The sequence below is a fragment of the Polyodon spathula genome, chromosome 17 (genome assembly GCF_017654505.1).
Source record: "Polyodon spathula isolate WHYD16114869_AA chromosome 17, ASM1765450v1, whole genome shotgun sequence".
Classification (NCBI taxonomy): Eukaryota; Metazoa; Chordata; class Actinopteri; order Acipenseriformes; family Polyodontidae; genus Polyodon; species Polyodon spathula.
The window spans coordinates 36,130,716-36,144,837 of NC_054550.1; the positions used below are offsets into that span (position 1 = coordinate 36,130,716).

The following is a 14,122-nucleotide window of genomic DNA, read 5'->3' on the forward strand; positions in this document are numbered from 1 at the left end:
TTCTTAATCCTGAGTAACACATCACTGCTGCTCATCGTGATCACCAGTCCCATCCAGTCAGAGACAGAAGCCGTGCAGTCCTGCTTCAGCTCGGGATAAACATCAGCCCCAGCCAGGCATACCCTGGAAGCACAGATCTTAAACAATGCAAGCTTGTAGCATTCAAAACCACCTGCAACACAGTGCTGCTGCTGTGCATTATCACTGCAGCTCTCCACAAGCCTCGCTGCAGAGACGCAGCTCCCCTGAGCCGAGCAGCCCTGGCAAGTCTCGCGAGGGCTGCGCCGAGCGGCGGCGGGATTTGGCTGGCCGGGCTGAGTTATTGGTGCGGTGGAAGAAGGAGGAAGGGAGGGAGATAGAGAGAGAGGGAGGGGGTATCTAGAGTCGAACAGACCGAGTCAGCCAGAGAGCAACCAGGGGATCCAACATGGCATCGGGCGACACGCTCTACATCGCGACGACCGACGGCTCGGAAATGCCGGCCGAGATCGTGGAGCTCCACGAGATCGAGGTGGAGACCATCCCCGTGGAAACGATCGAGACCACGGTGGTCGGGGAGGAGGAGGAGGAGGAGCAGGAGGACGACGAGCACGACCAGCCGATGATCGCCCTGCAGCCGCTAGTGACAGACGACCCGAACCAGGTCCACCACCACCACCACCACCACCACCAGGAGGTGATCCTGGTGCAGACCAGGGAGGAGGTGGTCGGCGGGGACGACTCGGACCTGCGGGCCGACGATGGCTATGAAGATCAGATCCTCATCCCGGTCCCGGCACCGGTCGCCGAGGAGGAGTATATCGAGCAGACGCTGGTGACGGTAGCCGGGAAAAGCAGCTCTTCCTCGGGAGGGCGGGTGAAGAAAGGGGGGGGCGGCAGCGGGAAGAAATCGGGTAAAAAGAGCTACCTGAGCGGGGCCGAGGCAAGCGGGAGAAAATGGGAGCAGAAGCAGGTCCAGATCAAGACCCTGGAGGGAGAGTTTTCAGTAACGATGTGGGCTTCGGGTAAGAGAGCTCTCATTTCTGCTTTGTTCCCCTTCGTTACTGCAACACAGCGGGCCTCGCAAGGGCGTTGTCCCGCGGCAGCCTCGCTTTTCTGGTCGCTGCCTTGCCCGCTTGTTTTTTATCCGTGCCCCCGGTCCAAGCTCGGGTGAAGGGGGGATGAAATGTTTTTGTTTTGAAGGGAAGCCATGTTTTTATGTGTTGATGGGCGCCGCCATGTTCCCCCGGTCCAGTATGGCGGCCCGAAAAAATGGCGTTTCTGCGGCCGGGGAAGATGGCGGCGGCTGCGGGAGCGCTGTGCGGGCCCGGGGAGTAGGCCGCAGTGGCGCAGTTTAGCGAGCAGGAGGGCAGGCAGGAGGGCAGGCAGGAGGGCTGCTGCTGCCAGGGGGAGGGGAGCCCGCTCTGCACTCCCGTCTGCACCAGAAGAGAAGGACGGGGGGTGTGTGGGGGTGTGTGTGTATATATATACATAATATATAATATATAGATATAGATATATAAACCGGTTATATAAAATGTGTGTTCTCAAGTACTGTGGGGAACTGTTTTTGTTGTTGTTTTTTTCAAGTGCATTTTCACGTTTTACATGTTTACAATTTTGTTTTTTTGTTTTTTTGCAACGTTTTGGTCGCAGACAGGATGAAGTTGTGTAGTTTTCTGTTGCATTTAAAATGCCCGTGTTGGTAACTGTGAGGTAATAGTCGCGCTTGGTATACAAATACATTGCAAGTGAAAGATGATAAATCGTGGTTTTGATTTTATGAATTTGACGTGTTGTGTGTTTTTGAATTGAAATGAGATATTGTTAGTAAGGAAGGGAGGTCTTGTGGGGTGGATAATATCGTCTTTTTTGAAATACTGTACCGTAGTTAGTACAGTGGCCGCCACTGTTACTAAACGCTAGCTAGCAACCCGTGTTTATTTTGGGCAGGTGTCAGGTTGCGCTGTGCATTGAAAGCATTGACTTTGGTGTCAGTAATTTTATATTTCTCTATCAGTATACTATTTTCAGCATTTTGTATTGTATTTCGAGTTTAAACACAACATAGAGATTCTACGATTTATTGCACATTCGGTCTGGGCAATGTGAGGCATTTTTGTATGATCCAGGATGGAAAACCTGTTCTGTTTAGATTCACTTAAAATAATTTGTTTAATTTTGTAAAATGTCCAGATAAGAGCTTAAGTTGACGTAAGATATCCCTTTCCCGCTTTGTGTCTGCTGTACACACGTTACTAATACTACCTAATTTGATTTAGGGTTATGTTTTATTGTTTATGGTTAGAAACAATGTTACGTAGATAACACGCTTGTTGTAAAAATGATATGAAAAACACCCTTTTGAGGAACAGATTGTGTCGTTTGTTAAAACGCCTTATTTTTAATACAGACTGCAAACAGGAATGAATTAAAACACTGACCTGCGTCTGTCAATTGGAATTGCTGCTGCCACTAGCAGTTGCAGTGCTGTTTTAGTAGTATGATTGTAAAATGTTCTGCATTCTGACTGCGGCGAATTAACTTCAATCTGCACAGTGCATTGTTTTCCACTCCGGTAGATATATTGTTGTTATTATCACTGTATTCACAGTGACACATTATTGGGAATCTCTGCATAATGGAGCGTTGTGTCGACCGATTTGGATGCTCTGTCTGGATACAGTTCTCAATACACTTGCAAACGTCTTAGTCTTTTGTGCTCTGTATTTATTATCCCATGTAAAACCACAGCTGCACACGGGTATGACTGATTCCCTAAGTACAGTGGTTTTCAACCGTTTCATCTCAAGTACCAGTGTTTCCAGCAGGGACCACCAGGTGTACGAGTAACAATGCAATCTTACACTGCTGCTGCAAACCGAGACCTACCCCATTACAAGCAGGTCTGTTGTGTCCGTACTTGCGTGTTTGTTGCCTCATTCTGCTGAGTGGTTGGTTAATCTATGCAGCTGATGACTTCAATGAACTCAACATGCTTCTTTTTTTAATTATTTTGCTAGTGTGTCTGGAATTGGTGACTGCACCTTTAATTGTGCACAGCTGTAATGTTGAACACAGCATGCTGCAGCTCCCATGCATAGTGTTAGTGAAGTCCTGATCTAACATGTACCACACACACAGCTCTTATGTTCCCCTTTATTTTTCAGCAACAAGTTTAAATTGCAGTGAGTTTGTTCTGCTGTATTAAATACACCACAGCAAGCTCATTATTGTTTTCATTTGCACAATCTGAGAGCTAAATTTAGCAAATGGTGTTTTGTTCCTGCAATCAAATAAGCTGCAGTACATTTCATTTAATCCCCTTATTTCTTAGTTTTTGTCCCTGCTTTAATACAAAACTCGGATACATTACTGTTTTTCATTATGGTAACGGTACTCCTAAATTACTGTGCCTGCTTCTTTGACTGAAGAGATATTACCAGCTCACCATCTAACTGGGGAATCTGCTGTGCAATTAAATCAGTCTTAAACTCAGACACTAAACAATGGAACTAAATCTGTGCTATCTGGGATGCAAGATGCAACAGATGAGAAATGAGTTAGTGTGGACTGCAAGCTTCATTTAGTTCACAGGTAACCTTTTCACTTTGCTTCCTGGAGCTTTCTGCTGCATTACAGCCCTCTATGAATTCTTTTCTTTATTTCAAGTTTTCAGGGTATTTTGTTAATGGGGTGCGTGTGCAACACAAAAACCTTTGAGTGTTTTTGTTTGTTTTTCGCTGTTCTTGTCCTCCATTTCTTAACTGCAGCTGTTCGTTTTGAGCTGCATTTTTACACGACAGTACTCGCACAGGTTTGGTCACCATCACAACTGTTGCAAGAAGCTGGGGTTCCCGTATTGAGCTGGTGTTGATACCTCTCTGCACTTGCAAGCATTTCTGTTTGATCCAGTTGCTCTGCCCTTCTCGCACTTCAGTTTATTAAAACACGTGATATGTGTTTTTATACACACTGGCATCCTGGCGTATTCATAAATACTGACCCATGCTGTTAAAGGGAGAGGCAGCATTTTTGTGCCTAACCCTGAAGACAGTTTTTTGTTGTCCCATTTCAGTCGCAGTATGGAAGCCTCACTGGCTCATTTTCCTAGGTTTCAGAAACAGAAGCCGTGTGCAAGAGACTGTATATTATACAGTTAAAAATGTAACCGATCCAGCTGTGCCTGTGATGACTCAGAACTACAGGCCAAACTGCGATCTCTAGCAGCCCCGGGTCATGGTTAATGTGAACCTGCATCGCTAGGAAACGTAACCGGATACAATTATACAAGCCGTGACTGACGGGTGTCGGGTTTCCTTTTAATACCATTTCTGTTCAGAAAAGTTTGGAGCCTCTGAAATGAAATTCTCAAACGCTTGTGAATTCTTCGTTCCTTAAGTATGCTAAACGCTCCAAAGTGATCAGATGCTTATACAGAGTAGGGAATTGTTTGATTTACTCTGAACTGCGTGAAAGCCCGCTGTGCATCTGTAGCTGTATTATAAGAAGACGCCGCTGCAATGAGATGCTTTGTCTGGTTGGACCGTGCTTTGTCAATGACAGTCTTCTAGACTGTGGGATCTGTGAGTTCCAGGTAAGGGATCACAGCTAGGTGATGCTGCCTTTATATTCCATATTCTACAGGCAGGGGGAGACAGAGAGCAAGTAGCGTCTCATCTGTTTGCTAATGATGAGATTGTGAAACTACACTATATAGAAGAGTATATCTCAAGGGATCTTGTCAGAAATATTTTGGCAGTCTGCCTCACTAACTCCCTCGAGCAGTTACAGTTCAGATCAGGGGTACGTTTGCGTTTGTTTGTTCATTTTGTGAAGAGTCCCTTTTTTTAATTGGTATACTCAAGAGAAACCTTTCAGCCGTCCCCCAGAGCGATCGTGGCTCTCTCTCAACCGTATCGCTTTGACTTGGAGAATGTGACAGCCCAGAGTGAATGTCTCTTAATAATGCATGTGGCATCGCTCCCATTCTGGTGTCATGCATGCATGTTCAAACACTGTAGCTACCCTCAAATAAACCTGTGCTGTGCAGAAGCTCAATAAGAAGGGTTTTGATTTAAGGGGGCGTCATCTCTTCCATTTACACTGGCTTTACACCGATGCTCAATTATGGATGCTGCAGGGGAAATGTGTTGAGGCATTGCATTTCTAGATGAGTCTCCATGGTTCAAGCAACCTGAAATAGCAAGCCTTAGTCTCTTTAGAGGCTGATTGTGGAGACTTGGCTCCATACCTAGCAGGAAAGGTCATTTGTAGAGGCTCTGCGACAGTTCTGAATATTTCAGAGCAGGGTTAGCTGGAGCATGTGTGTTTTTTTTGTTTTTTTTTGTTTGGGGGTGGGGTGGAGAATCTAATCATTTGAATGTATCTCGGATTAGAGCTAACTCCTTCTACTTCATGTTGGACACAAGGTAAAAGTGGAAGAAAGATAATGAGCCATTCAACAAATCACATCTTGACATTTCTTCCTGTGCTGTGTGAACTGCTGATAAACCATCTTTTGGTTCCTGTCACAACCGTTGAAGTGTTACCTTCTGTCCAAAGAGCCATGGAAGTGCAGTGCAATTTCTTACTCCCTGGGAACATCCTCACCAGATGGTTGGTTTGTAATGTTTGGACTGGTTCGGCAGACTGGCCTGAGCACTTTGTGTCCAGGGTCTCGGAGTGTAGTGTGACTAAACCATTCAGAAGTGAAGTGTGTTAAGAAGAGGCTAGACCTGTCACACCTAACGATGGAAAAGATAAGAGATTCCAGGGTTGTTACATAGCCATTTCACCCACTGCAGCTTTAACTAGCAGCTTGATTAGCCACACAGTGTCAAATTGAACTCCTGGTAAAACCAGGAATGAGTCACATTGCTATGCAGTGGGAGTCTTGTTTTCCACCCCTACTCTTTAGTAATGTACTTTAGTCTTGTGCTAGGGATGACCGTTTTGGTTTCTGATAGCATGTTGTGGGGACCTGCACCCTCAATGAGATTCGGTGTCAGGAGGGTCCATCACAAGAACCTGAATGCAATGCTCATTGTGCTAAAGCTGGCCTTGATTTTCATTGCAGATGACAAAAAGGACATTGACCATGAGACGGTGGTGGAAGAGCAGATTATCGGAGAGAACTCTCCTCCTGATTATTCAGAGTACATGACCGGAAAGAAACTCCCGCCAGGAGGCATCCCGGGGATCGACCTCTCCGACCCCAAACAGTTAGCAGAGTTTGCCAGGTGAGTCTCCTCTGTAGCTTGCTGAACAGTGCAGCAAGTCCCAGCTACTCCACTGCACCTCTGTCACTTACAGTCCAAAAATTCATTTTAGTTTCCATTCTCAGTAGACCTTGAAAAAGGCTCTGTTCTAACACCTAGGAGGAAAGAGGTAGTAACTTGAGGTTTTTTCAGTCCTTTTTCTACACTTCACTGTCTTCGGTATCCTCCTTCACTTCACGTCTCTGACCTCTGCTGGAGCTATGATAGGAGAAGGATTGTAGGACTTTGGCGGCTACACTTTTAACAACCTTATTATGCTGAGAATCATCTTGACCTGGAACAAAATGTCTGTGTGCATAAACATTCCCAGGGAATACTAAACTCTGAGACTGACAATTTGTATCTGTTGGGTCAGATAGACCTGAAACCTATTAGGAGAGTTCAGTGAACGCTGTTAAAGTGAGGCGTTGTAGCTCTTCACACTGTTGGCTGTATAGAGAAAGCCTTTATAGCTGCTCGGCTCTGATCTTGGTATAAGCAGGGCTGGGTCTGGCAGGTACTGTGATAGGAGACCTGCAGGGAACATGAGCTCTGCTATAGAAGGGGGGGTTTGGTTGCTGGGTTTGGGTCTCCTCTCTGTCTCTGTTTGTTTGTTTGTTTGTTCTTTTTTTCTCTCTCTCTATCTGTGTCTTGCGCACACACATCTGGGCCTGAACTTCAGGATGCAATGACAGGTTGTGGTGTCTGTTCACTGTTTCCCCCAGTAGTCTGTTCATTATAAATTGATGGGCTTGTGAAGGTGTGCTGTAAGCCTGAGCTCGGGGCTGGTCTGTTTCAAAGCATTACAAGTAATGCTGAGCAGTGCTTTGGGAGTTATTTGAAAATGTTTAGAGTTCAAAGCGTTTTTGTAACATGGCATAACTTTTGCTAACGTCGTATGCGAATGAGCAGTGCATTCTGCTCCAGTTCAAATGTTCATATCAGTGAGCGCATGTAATCCACAAATTGAACTGAGAACACACAAGTGTTGAAGCAATCAGCGTTTTTGCTTCAGCTGTTAAGTGAGTGTGGAGGGGGTGGATTCCAAAGGGGGTTAGGAAGAGGATCCTTCGATTCAGAATCAAGTGATCCCACAACTGACAGGCATGACAACTCAGATATGGATATTATCTTTCCAGCCCCTTCAATAGCAGTGAATGCCTCGTGAAACGGGAGCCAACTCGGTAAGTTAACCAACTTACTTCACTTTCACAGATAGATACAGCTCATGATGTTTATACTGTCCATCGTCTATACAAATAAACACAGCTTCAGAAAAGTCAACCAGTGTTTTCGACTTAACATTGCCATGCCCTCACATTCTGCACGCTTGAAGTACCTCCTATTGATACGGGTCTCTTTCGCTAGGAAGGTTATTCGTTTGTTTCCAATTATATCCTAACTTAAGGAGAGTGCTCACCCTAGTGGTCAACACTAGTATAACATTGCTCACTAGTCCTGGTAAAATATTACCCCCCACCACCAATATTACACCACCACCACTCGGTGTTAATGTTGAACAAGTAATACCTGGGCTAGCTGGTCTTCACCTTCCCAACACCCATAGGGAAAGGAGTTTCTATCTGTCCATCCTGTAGTGGTAAAGAAACCAGCCTGGTTTATAGAAGCATCTTCTGCCTGAAAGATGTTTGTAACAGACTGAAGATCTTTAAAGCAGGTCAGAGTGCATGTTTTCAGAGAGGACCTGGTCTGTAACTGTGAAAATGAAAAGTGAAGCATCTTGAGTTCATTCACCTGGAATGCCTCGTTCGTTATTCTGTCCCTTTACTGGGATGGGCAGCACCACTAGCAGGGGGGCCACACATTCACACTTGCATGGGTGGTTTTGGGGTGGGGGGGGGGTCTAATTTTGATCCCAGGCAGGATATGAACTTGTGACTTTGCACGAAGGTGAGGAGGTAGACTTGGGGAAATTATGTGCTTAGCTTAACAGCACATCTTAAAAGAAAGATAGCTTGTTTTTGTTGCATTAAAGTTCTTTAGCGAATGTACAATATTGAAATCCATCTTGCCAAATAAATTGGTTTGTTTTGATTAGCTGTACCACCATATTTGCCACCATCAGTTTCGATTCTTAATTCCATTACCATGTCAGTAATGATAGACAGCAGGTACCTTCTATTGGTTAACTCGTTGCTGCTTTGTGTAGATCTTTTTCCCCTCAAAGATTTTTGTTTTGTGTTGCAGGATGAAGCCAAGAAAAATAAAAGAAGACGACGCCCCAAGAACGATAGCATGTCCCCACAAAGTGAGTGCTGTCTTTTTGTAAGAGAGAGCTCAGGTGTCTCGCTGGCTTTGTGCTTGCCGAGTGCTGTCTTATCGTAAGAGAGAGCTCAGGTGTCTCGCTGGCTTTGTGATTGCTGAATCTCCTATGGTATCGGTAGATAAATTGGGGCCATCCACCACACCTGAGAAACGGTTAATTAATATGCACTTCCCTGATTTTCAAATGGGAGTGTCCACAAGCTTTATCATTGTGCTTTCTGTGTTTGTGAACACACTGTTTATTATGTAGGGTGAAAACTGAATGTATTCAAGGACAAATAGGTAAATGTAAGGGGGTGCATTTTTGAAATATTCTGGTATATATTGCCAACATAAATGATGATTAACAGTCAAATCAGATAATAATTGAACATTAGAAAAGCCAGTCAGCAAGCCAGCTATTAATATCCAAAGGAAATGAAAGCGATGTTTTGGCTGTGTGTGCATTCCACTGTAGCTGCACTGTGAGTGTTGGTTTCGGAGAGGCTGGGATGCTGCTAGGGCTTGGCTTGCCCTTTCCGGGTCTTCGTTTTGTTTCTTCATATCTTGTTTGCTTTGCCACCCAGGGATGCACAAAGATGTTCAGGGACAACTCTGCCATGAGGAAGCACTTGCACACTCACGGGCCGCGCGTTCACGTTTGTGCTGAATGTGGGAAAGCCTTCGTGGAGAGCTCCAAACTGAAGCGACATCAGCTCGTTCATACTGGAGAAAAACCTTTCCAGGTAGGTCCTGATCCTCCAGTGCAGGAACACAGTGCTGCTGATTATTGATGGGAACATGAAGAGCCAGTGCCCTTCTGTCATTGCTGGTAAATCAGTATTGCACTATGAGAGATTCAGATAGGACAAGTTACCTATTCATGGAAGTTGGCATATGTTGTGTTACTGCGTCTAAAGTAGGGTGAAGAAAGGGCAACAAATACCTGCCCCTGGTCTTCCATGCATTGTACAACATTGAAATTCCACAATGAGAGGATAGCTGTGTAGTGTACTACAACATACTATAAATACAGCAACATGTTAGCATGCACAGTATAGCGCTTTCATGAAGTGTGCTGCTTTGAACATTGGAGAGTAGCCTTGTTTGTATTTGATTGAATGTGCTTTATTTTGACATGTTACACTGAGTGATCTCAGTGTGCTTGTAAAGCAGTTTGATGATGGCGGTACCACGGTAGAAACCATGGTGATGGGTTTGATTTTGTTTCCCCTGCAGTGCACATTCGAGGGATGTGGAAAGCGCTTCTCACTGGACTTCAATTTACGCACTCATGTGCGAATTCACACCGGCGACCGGCCCTATGTGTGCCCTTTCGACGGCTGCAATAAGAAGTTTGCTCAGTCAACTAACCTGAAGTCTCACATCTTGACACACGCCAAAGCCAAAAACAACCAGTGAAATCCAGGAGTCGTCCCAGTCCTCCACACAGCGGCATCTTAATGGAGTATCGTCGGCAGAAATGTTAAACAGCCTACCCTTTGTATATTGTTTCTAGAGAAGAGTTTTAAATAAAATAAAAAGGAAAAAAAAAAAAGAAATGTACTTAACAAAGACTTTTTGATAAGTAAGGAGATAAGAAAAAAAACCTTTAAGATGATGCTCAGCTTTCTGTCACTTTTAGTTCCATTTTGTGAACAGGCTGCTGTTCTGTAGAACGCATTGTAAAAAGGCCCCGTTTTCAGAGGACACAAACTCCCCACCCTGCAGCTAAAGACAATTCTTTATACAAGTGTGAAAGAAAAAGTGAAATTGGACTGATTTACACAACAAAACAAATCTCATTTTCACCTGTCTGCATAGAAAACAAATCGCTTTTTTTAATTTTGTATTTTTCCAAGTGTGCATATTGTACACTTTTTTTGGGGGGGGGATATGCTTAGTAATGCTATGTGTGAATTTTTCTGAAGATTGACCTGTGCTTGTAATGGATCTTCTTGGAAGAGAATGGGCAGTTACTCTACTACATGCATACTTCAAGTGTGTCTGTTTTTTTTTTCTGTAAAAAAATTACATAGCTTTTGTTTGCTCCCTAATTTGGTTGTATTCTTTTGTTAACTGATTTTGTATAATTGTATCGTATAGCTGTAATGAAATCATGTAGACTCTAATAGCAATGTGGTTTAAATAGTGTTAATCGATTAAAACCATTTTAGTCACAGCTTTTATTTTTCCTGAAAAGTACTGCCAGATTGGAGCGTGTTTCACTTCAAGCTTGTTTTCAGATGCATATACAAAAAACAAACTTCAAGAAATGGTGCTCGCTTGCATTTGTACAATGTGTTATATACAGCCATTGCCATCGAACACCTGCTAATAATGTACCAATGAAGTGGGTTCAAACCAAGCACTTAGAAAAAAAACAATTGTTTTGTAATAAACCAAGCAGCGCTGGTTAGTGTCAGTTGAAAGGGGCTTTGATTGTTTGTTTGTTTTTCTGGGTGGAATTGAGAAAACTCTCTGGCAGGTACCGTGATGGCTTACAGTTTGATTTTTAGTTCCGGTTCCTTTTAATTTAGTTTTCTTTCTAAGGGAACTGCTGTGTTGAAGCAGTGCAGATTTATCAAGACCAGAAGTCTCCTATCAGTGATGTGTATTTTTGATCACAGTCCCGTTGTAGATGTTTCTGTCCACTGTGCTTTTGACTCCTTTTCCAGCCTATAAATGTGTGTTGGTGGTCAGTTCTCCCAAGTACAGGGATGCTGTCTAGAAAGCCCAGCTTGGCTCCAGCGAGCTCGGTGAATTGGGTGTTAGATGTATGGAGAGAGAGAATTACTTTCCTCTTATTCAGGTGCAATGTTTTAACACTAGGTGGTGTAGTCCTTTTATTTTTCTGTTTTGTGAAATCTGCACTGCAGTAAAAGCTTTGTCCATGTGGGCCCGGGTGCCTTTCACTTGCCTGCGCCGGGGTTAAGTGACTCGTCCCAGTCCGCTTGTGTGTGAAACATGTTTGTAGGTCTCATCCGCTCAGTCAGTCAGTCAGACAAGACTTGCTTCCACATGTATTAAATGCAAATAAACATTGTGTTCACTTGCTGTTTTTCTATGTTGTATGTAAGCTACGGTTTCCCCATGTCCAGACTTTCGTGTATTATTTGTTAAGCGATCAATGCTTTATAAAAATGAAGGCAAACTGCATTGCTAGCATGTTCCTTTTGAGAATGTCTGGATCCCCGAGTATTAGGGGTCTTGGATTGCTGTAGATAGCATTAGGGGTATTCTCATTGTTTTTCATCCACTGGCGTAGCCTTGTAATCCCTAGGAGGCTGCAGGTTGTGTGTCCTGTTCCTCAGGTGTGATGGACCTCGACACTGGAAGAATCCTGTGGGCCAGTGATACTGCGGGTGGAGCTGGAAACTGGGACTTGAAATAAACATTTCAGGGGATCACTTCCTATCTTCAGCCTGGGTTGATTTTCAAACCAAAGAAAGTGCTGCATAACTCTAATGTAGAATGTGTATACCTGTCCAGTCTCCTCCCTTCCATCAGCTTTTCAGTCTTCACAAGGTGTGACCATATCCAGCTTTATAGACAGCTTGATTCAGGGGGAGAAATCCTGCTTACCTTGGCATTCCTATATAAAGAATACAAAATAGCTGACCTTTCTGTTTATAATATTAAAAACTCCATGCAAGATAAAAATGTTCTCACTACCCTTTAAATCAAGCAGAGGGCATCCTTGGAAAACTCCCAATGTACAATAAATAAGCAATGTGAAAATGAGAATGTAAACTAAACATTTTGCTTGTATTGTAGAGGGACACCTGACTTGTGACAAAGAATGTGTGTTCTTTGATCAATGGAATATGTCTGGGGCTACTGTCTAGGAATCAGTATTAAGAGACATGTTTTGATATTCAATCTATCAATTACAAATCTGACACCTGTCCAGCTATCCCAGGGCTCCTGATCTGGAACAGCAATGTGAACTTCACCCTTCAAATAAACACTTTCCTTCTCAGCCAGCTGACACGAGCACCCCCTGGTAAAAGCAGTAATAAAGACAACAGAAGCCACTTATTTAATACCCTTTTCATTTTATTATTTTATTTTCATATGTTACTTTGGTACAAGGAGCTGTGCTGTGCTTAGGTTGGCAACCCCACAGACAAGACAGCAGAAAGACATGGTCCAGCACCTCACCCGCTTCACCTCCATGACACTGGCATTGCAATCCCTTCTGTACAAACCGATCCCAAAAGGTTACATTGTTTCAGAAACGCAAAATTCCACAAGCACACCCGCTCTATCCATCCCCTTTAAATTAAACAAAGCAGCACATGTTATGGGGTCAGACAATCCAGGTCATACAAATATTGCACCTGTCCCGACATGGCTTACAACACAGAGAACTTCGACCACGACTCTGTCACACGATAGCACAAAACCCACACGTGAAGCAGGCATCAAGGTCCTCTCTGAATTGGGTTCCTACACTGGATTCCAAATACCCTGTGAACATCACACCATGCTGCTGAGTCCAGGACAAACAAGTCCAACGCTGCCGCGTTCAGGAACATGCATCTATGCACACAAACATTTACTCAGCAATGTTTCTGCTTAAAATAAAACTGGTTCAGTGGAAGACTAGTGGTTTGTTGTTTTTTGTGATTGTCAGTATTTATTGTGTTGGTTATTTTTATAAATCAACGCTGTCTTCTTTTGGAGGAACAGTAATTACACCTGGAGATGTTTATTTCAAATGAATCCTCGTTCTGGTTAACCAAAAGAGCCTCCCAGCGTAAGAGACTAACCTCAGAATTGCTCAGCAGGAGTGGGATCTCAGAGCTGGTGAGGTCAGGAATCAGGAGGGGCTCCCGTGCTGGGGCTGTTAGGAGCATGTTTCACTGCAAACCATTTGAAAAAGGTTCAGTGCAACTACAGTAACCAGGCCCCAGCTACAGCTGCTCTGAGCTGTTCCAAGATTGTTTCCATAGGTAAGTGAAATACAGTCTAGGAAGCCCAGAGCTTGTTCAGTGCAGGTTTCAAGATTGGCTGATGTCATTAATCCATGATTTTCACATTTATATCACTACTTCTTCAGTCAAATGACCTTGTCTGTAAAAAATTGAGCACTGCCGATGCCTTTTAAAGCTGTAGCAGCACAAAGAAAAACAAAAAAAAATTAAAAAGCACCAAAATGAATCCTTAACCAAAGCACCAAACCACAGATGCACATTCAAACAAACAGTCAAACGGGTTTGTATTGCTTATACGGTGCCATGCTGGGAAAGCACTGCAGTGGAATAAAGCTGTGAAACCAGTACTCTGCTAGTAGTAATGAAGGTTAAAATATATTTATAGAAGAGTGTCTGTGTAATATATATTATAATATAAATATATATATATATATATATATATATATATATATATATATATACACACACACACACACACACACACACACACTGGGCAACAACCAAACTCATTAAACTGAGTTAACTGGCCCCCATCTCAAACCACAGGATTTAGAACAGATATATACATCACATATATACTCTTTCTTCATCTAATGGATATTGGATTGCACATTTCTCAGGTTGATAAATCACAAGCGTACCACTTTAAGCAGCCCCCGCCCACTCGGCATTGCCTTA

General features: G+C 43.6%; 1 protein-coding gene across 2 annotated transcripts; it reads left to right on the top strand.

Annotated features, from left to right (window-relative positions):
* The first annotated feature begins 326 nt into the window (after nucleotides 1-326).
* On the top strand, nucleotides 327-10,686 carry LOC121329800 (transcriptional repressor protein YY1-like). 2 transcript variants are annotated; one of them, XM_041275631.1, is made up of 6 exons: nucleotides 327-1,004; nucleotides 6,059-6,221; nucleotides 7,379-7,423; nucleotides 8,448-8,508; nucleotides 9,092-9,250; nucleotides 9,744-10,686. In XM_041275631.1, exons 1-6 carry the CDS (start codon nucleotides 428-430, stop codon nucleotides 9,924-9,926), a joined length of 1,188 nt encoding a protein of 395 aa, XP_041131565.1. In that variant the 5' UTR covers nucleotides 327-427; the 3' UTR covers nucleotides 9,927-10,686. The 2 variants fall into 2 exon arrangements, with proteins under 2 accessions (XP_041131565.1, XP_041131566.1); XM_041275632.1 differs by lacking the exon at nucleotides 7,379-7,423 and having other exon boundaries at nucleotides 329-1,004.
* The last annotated feature ends 3,436 nt before the right edge of the window (nucleotides 10,687-14,122 follow it).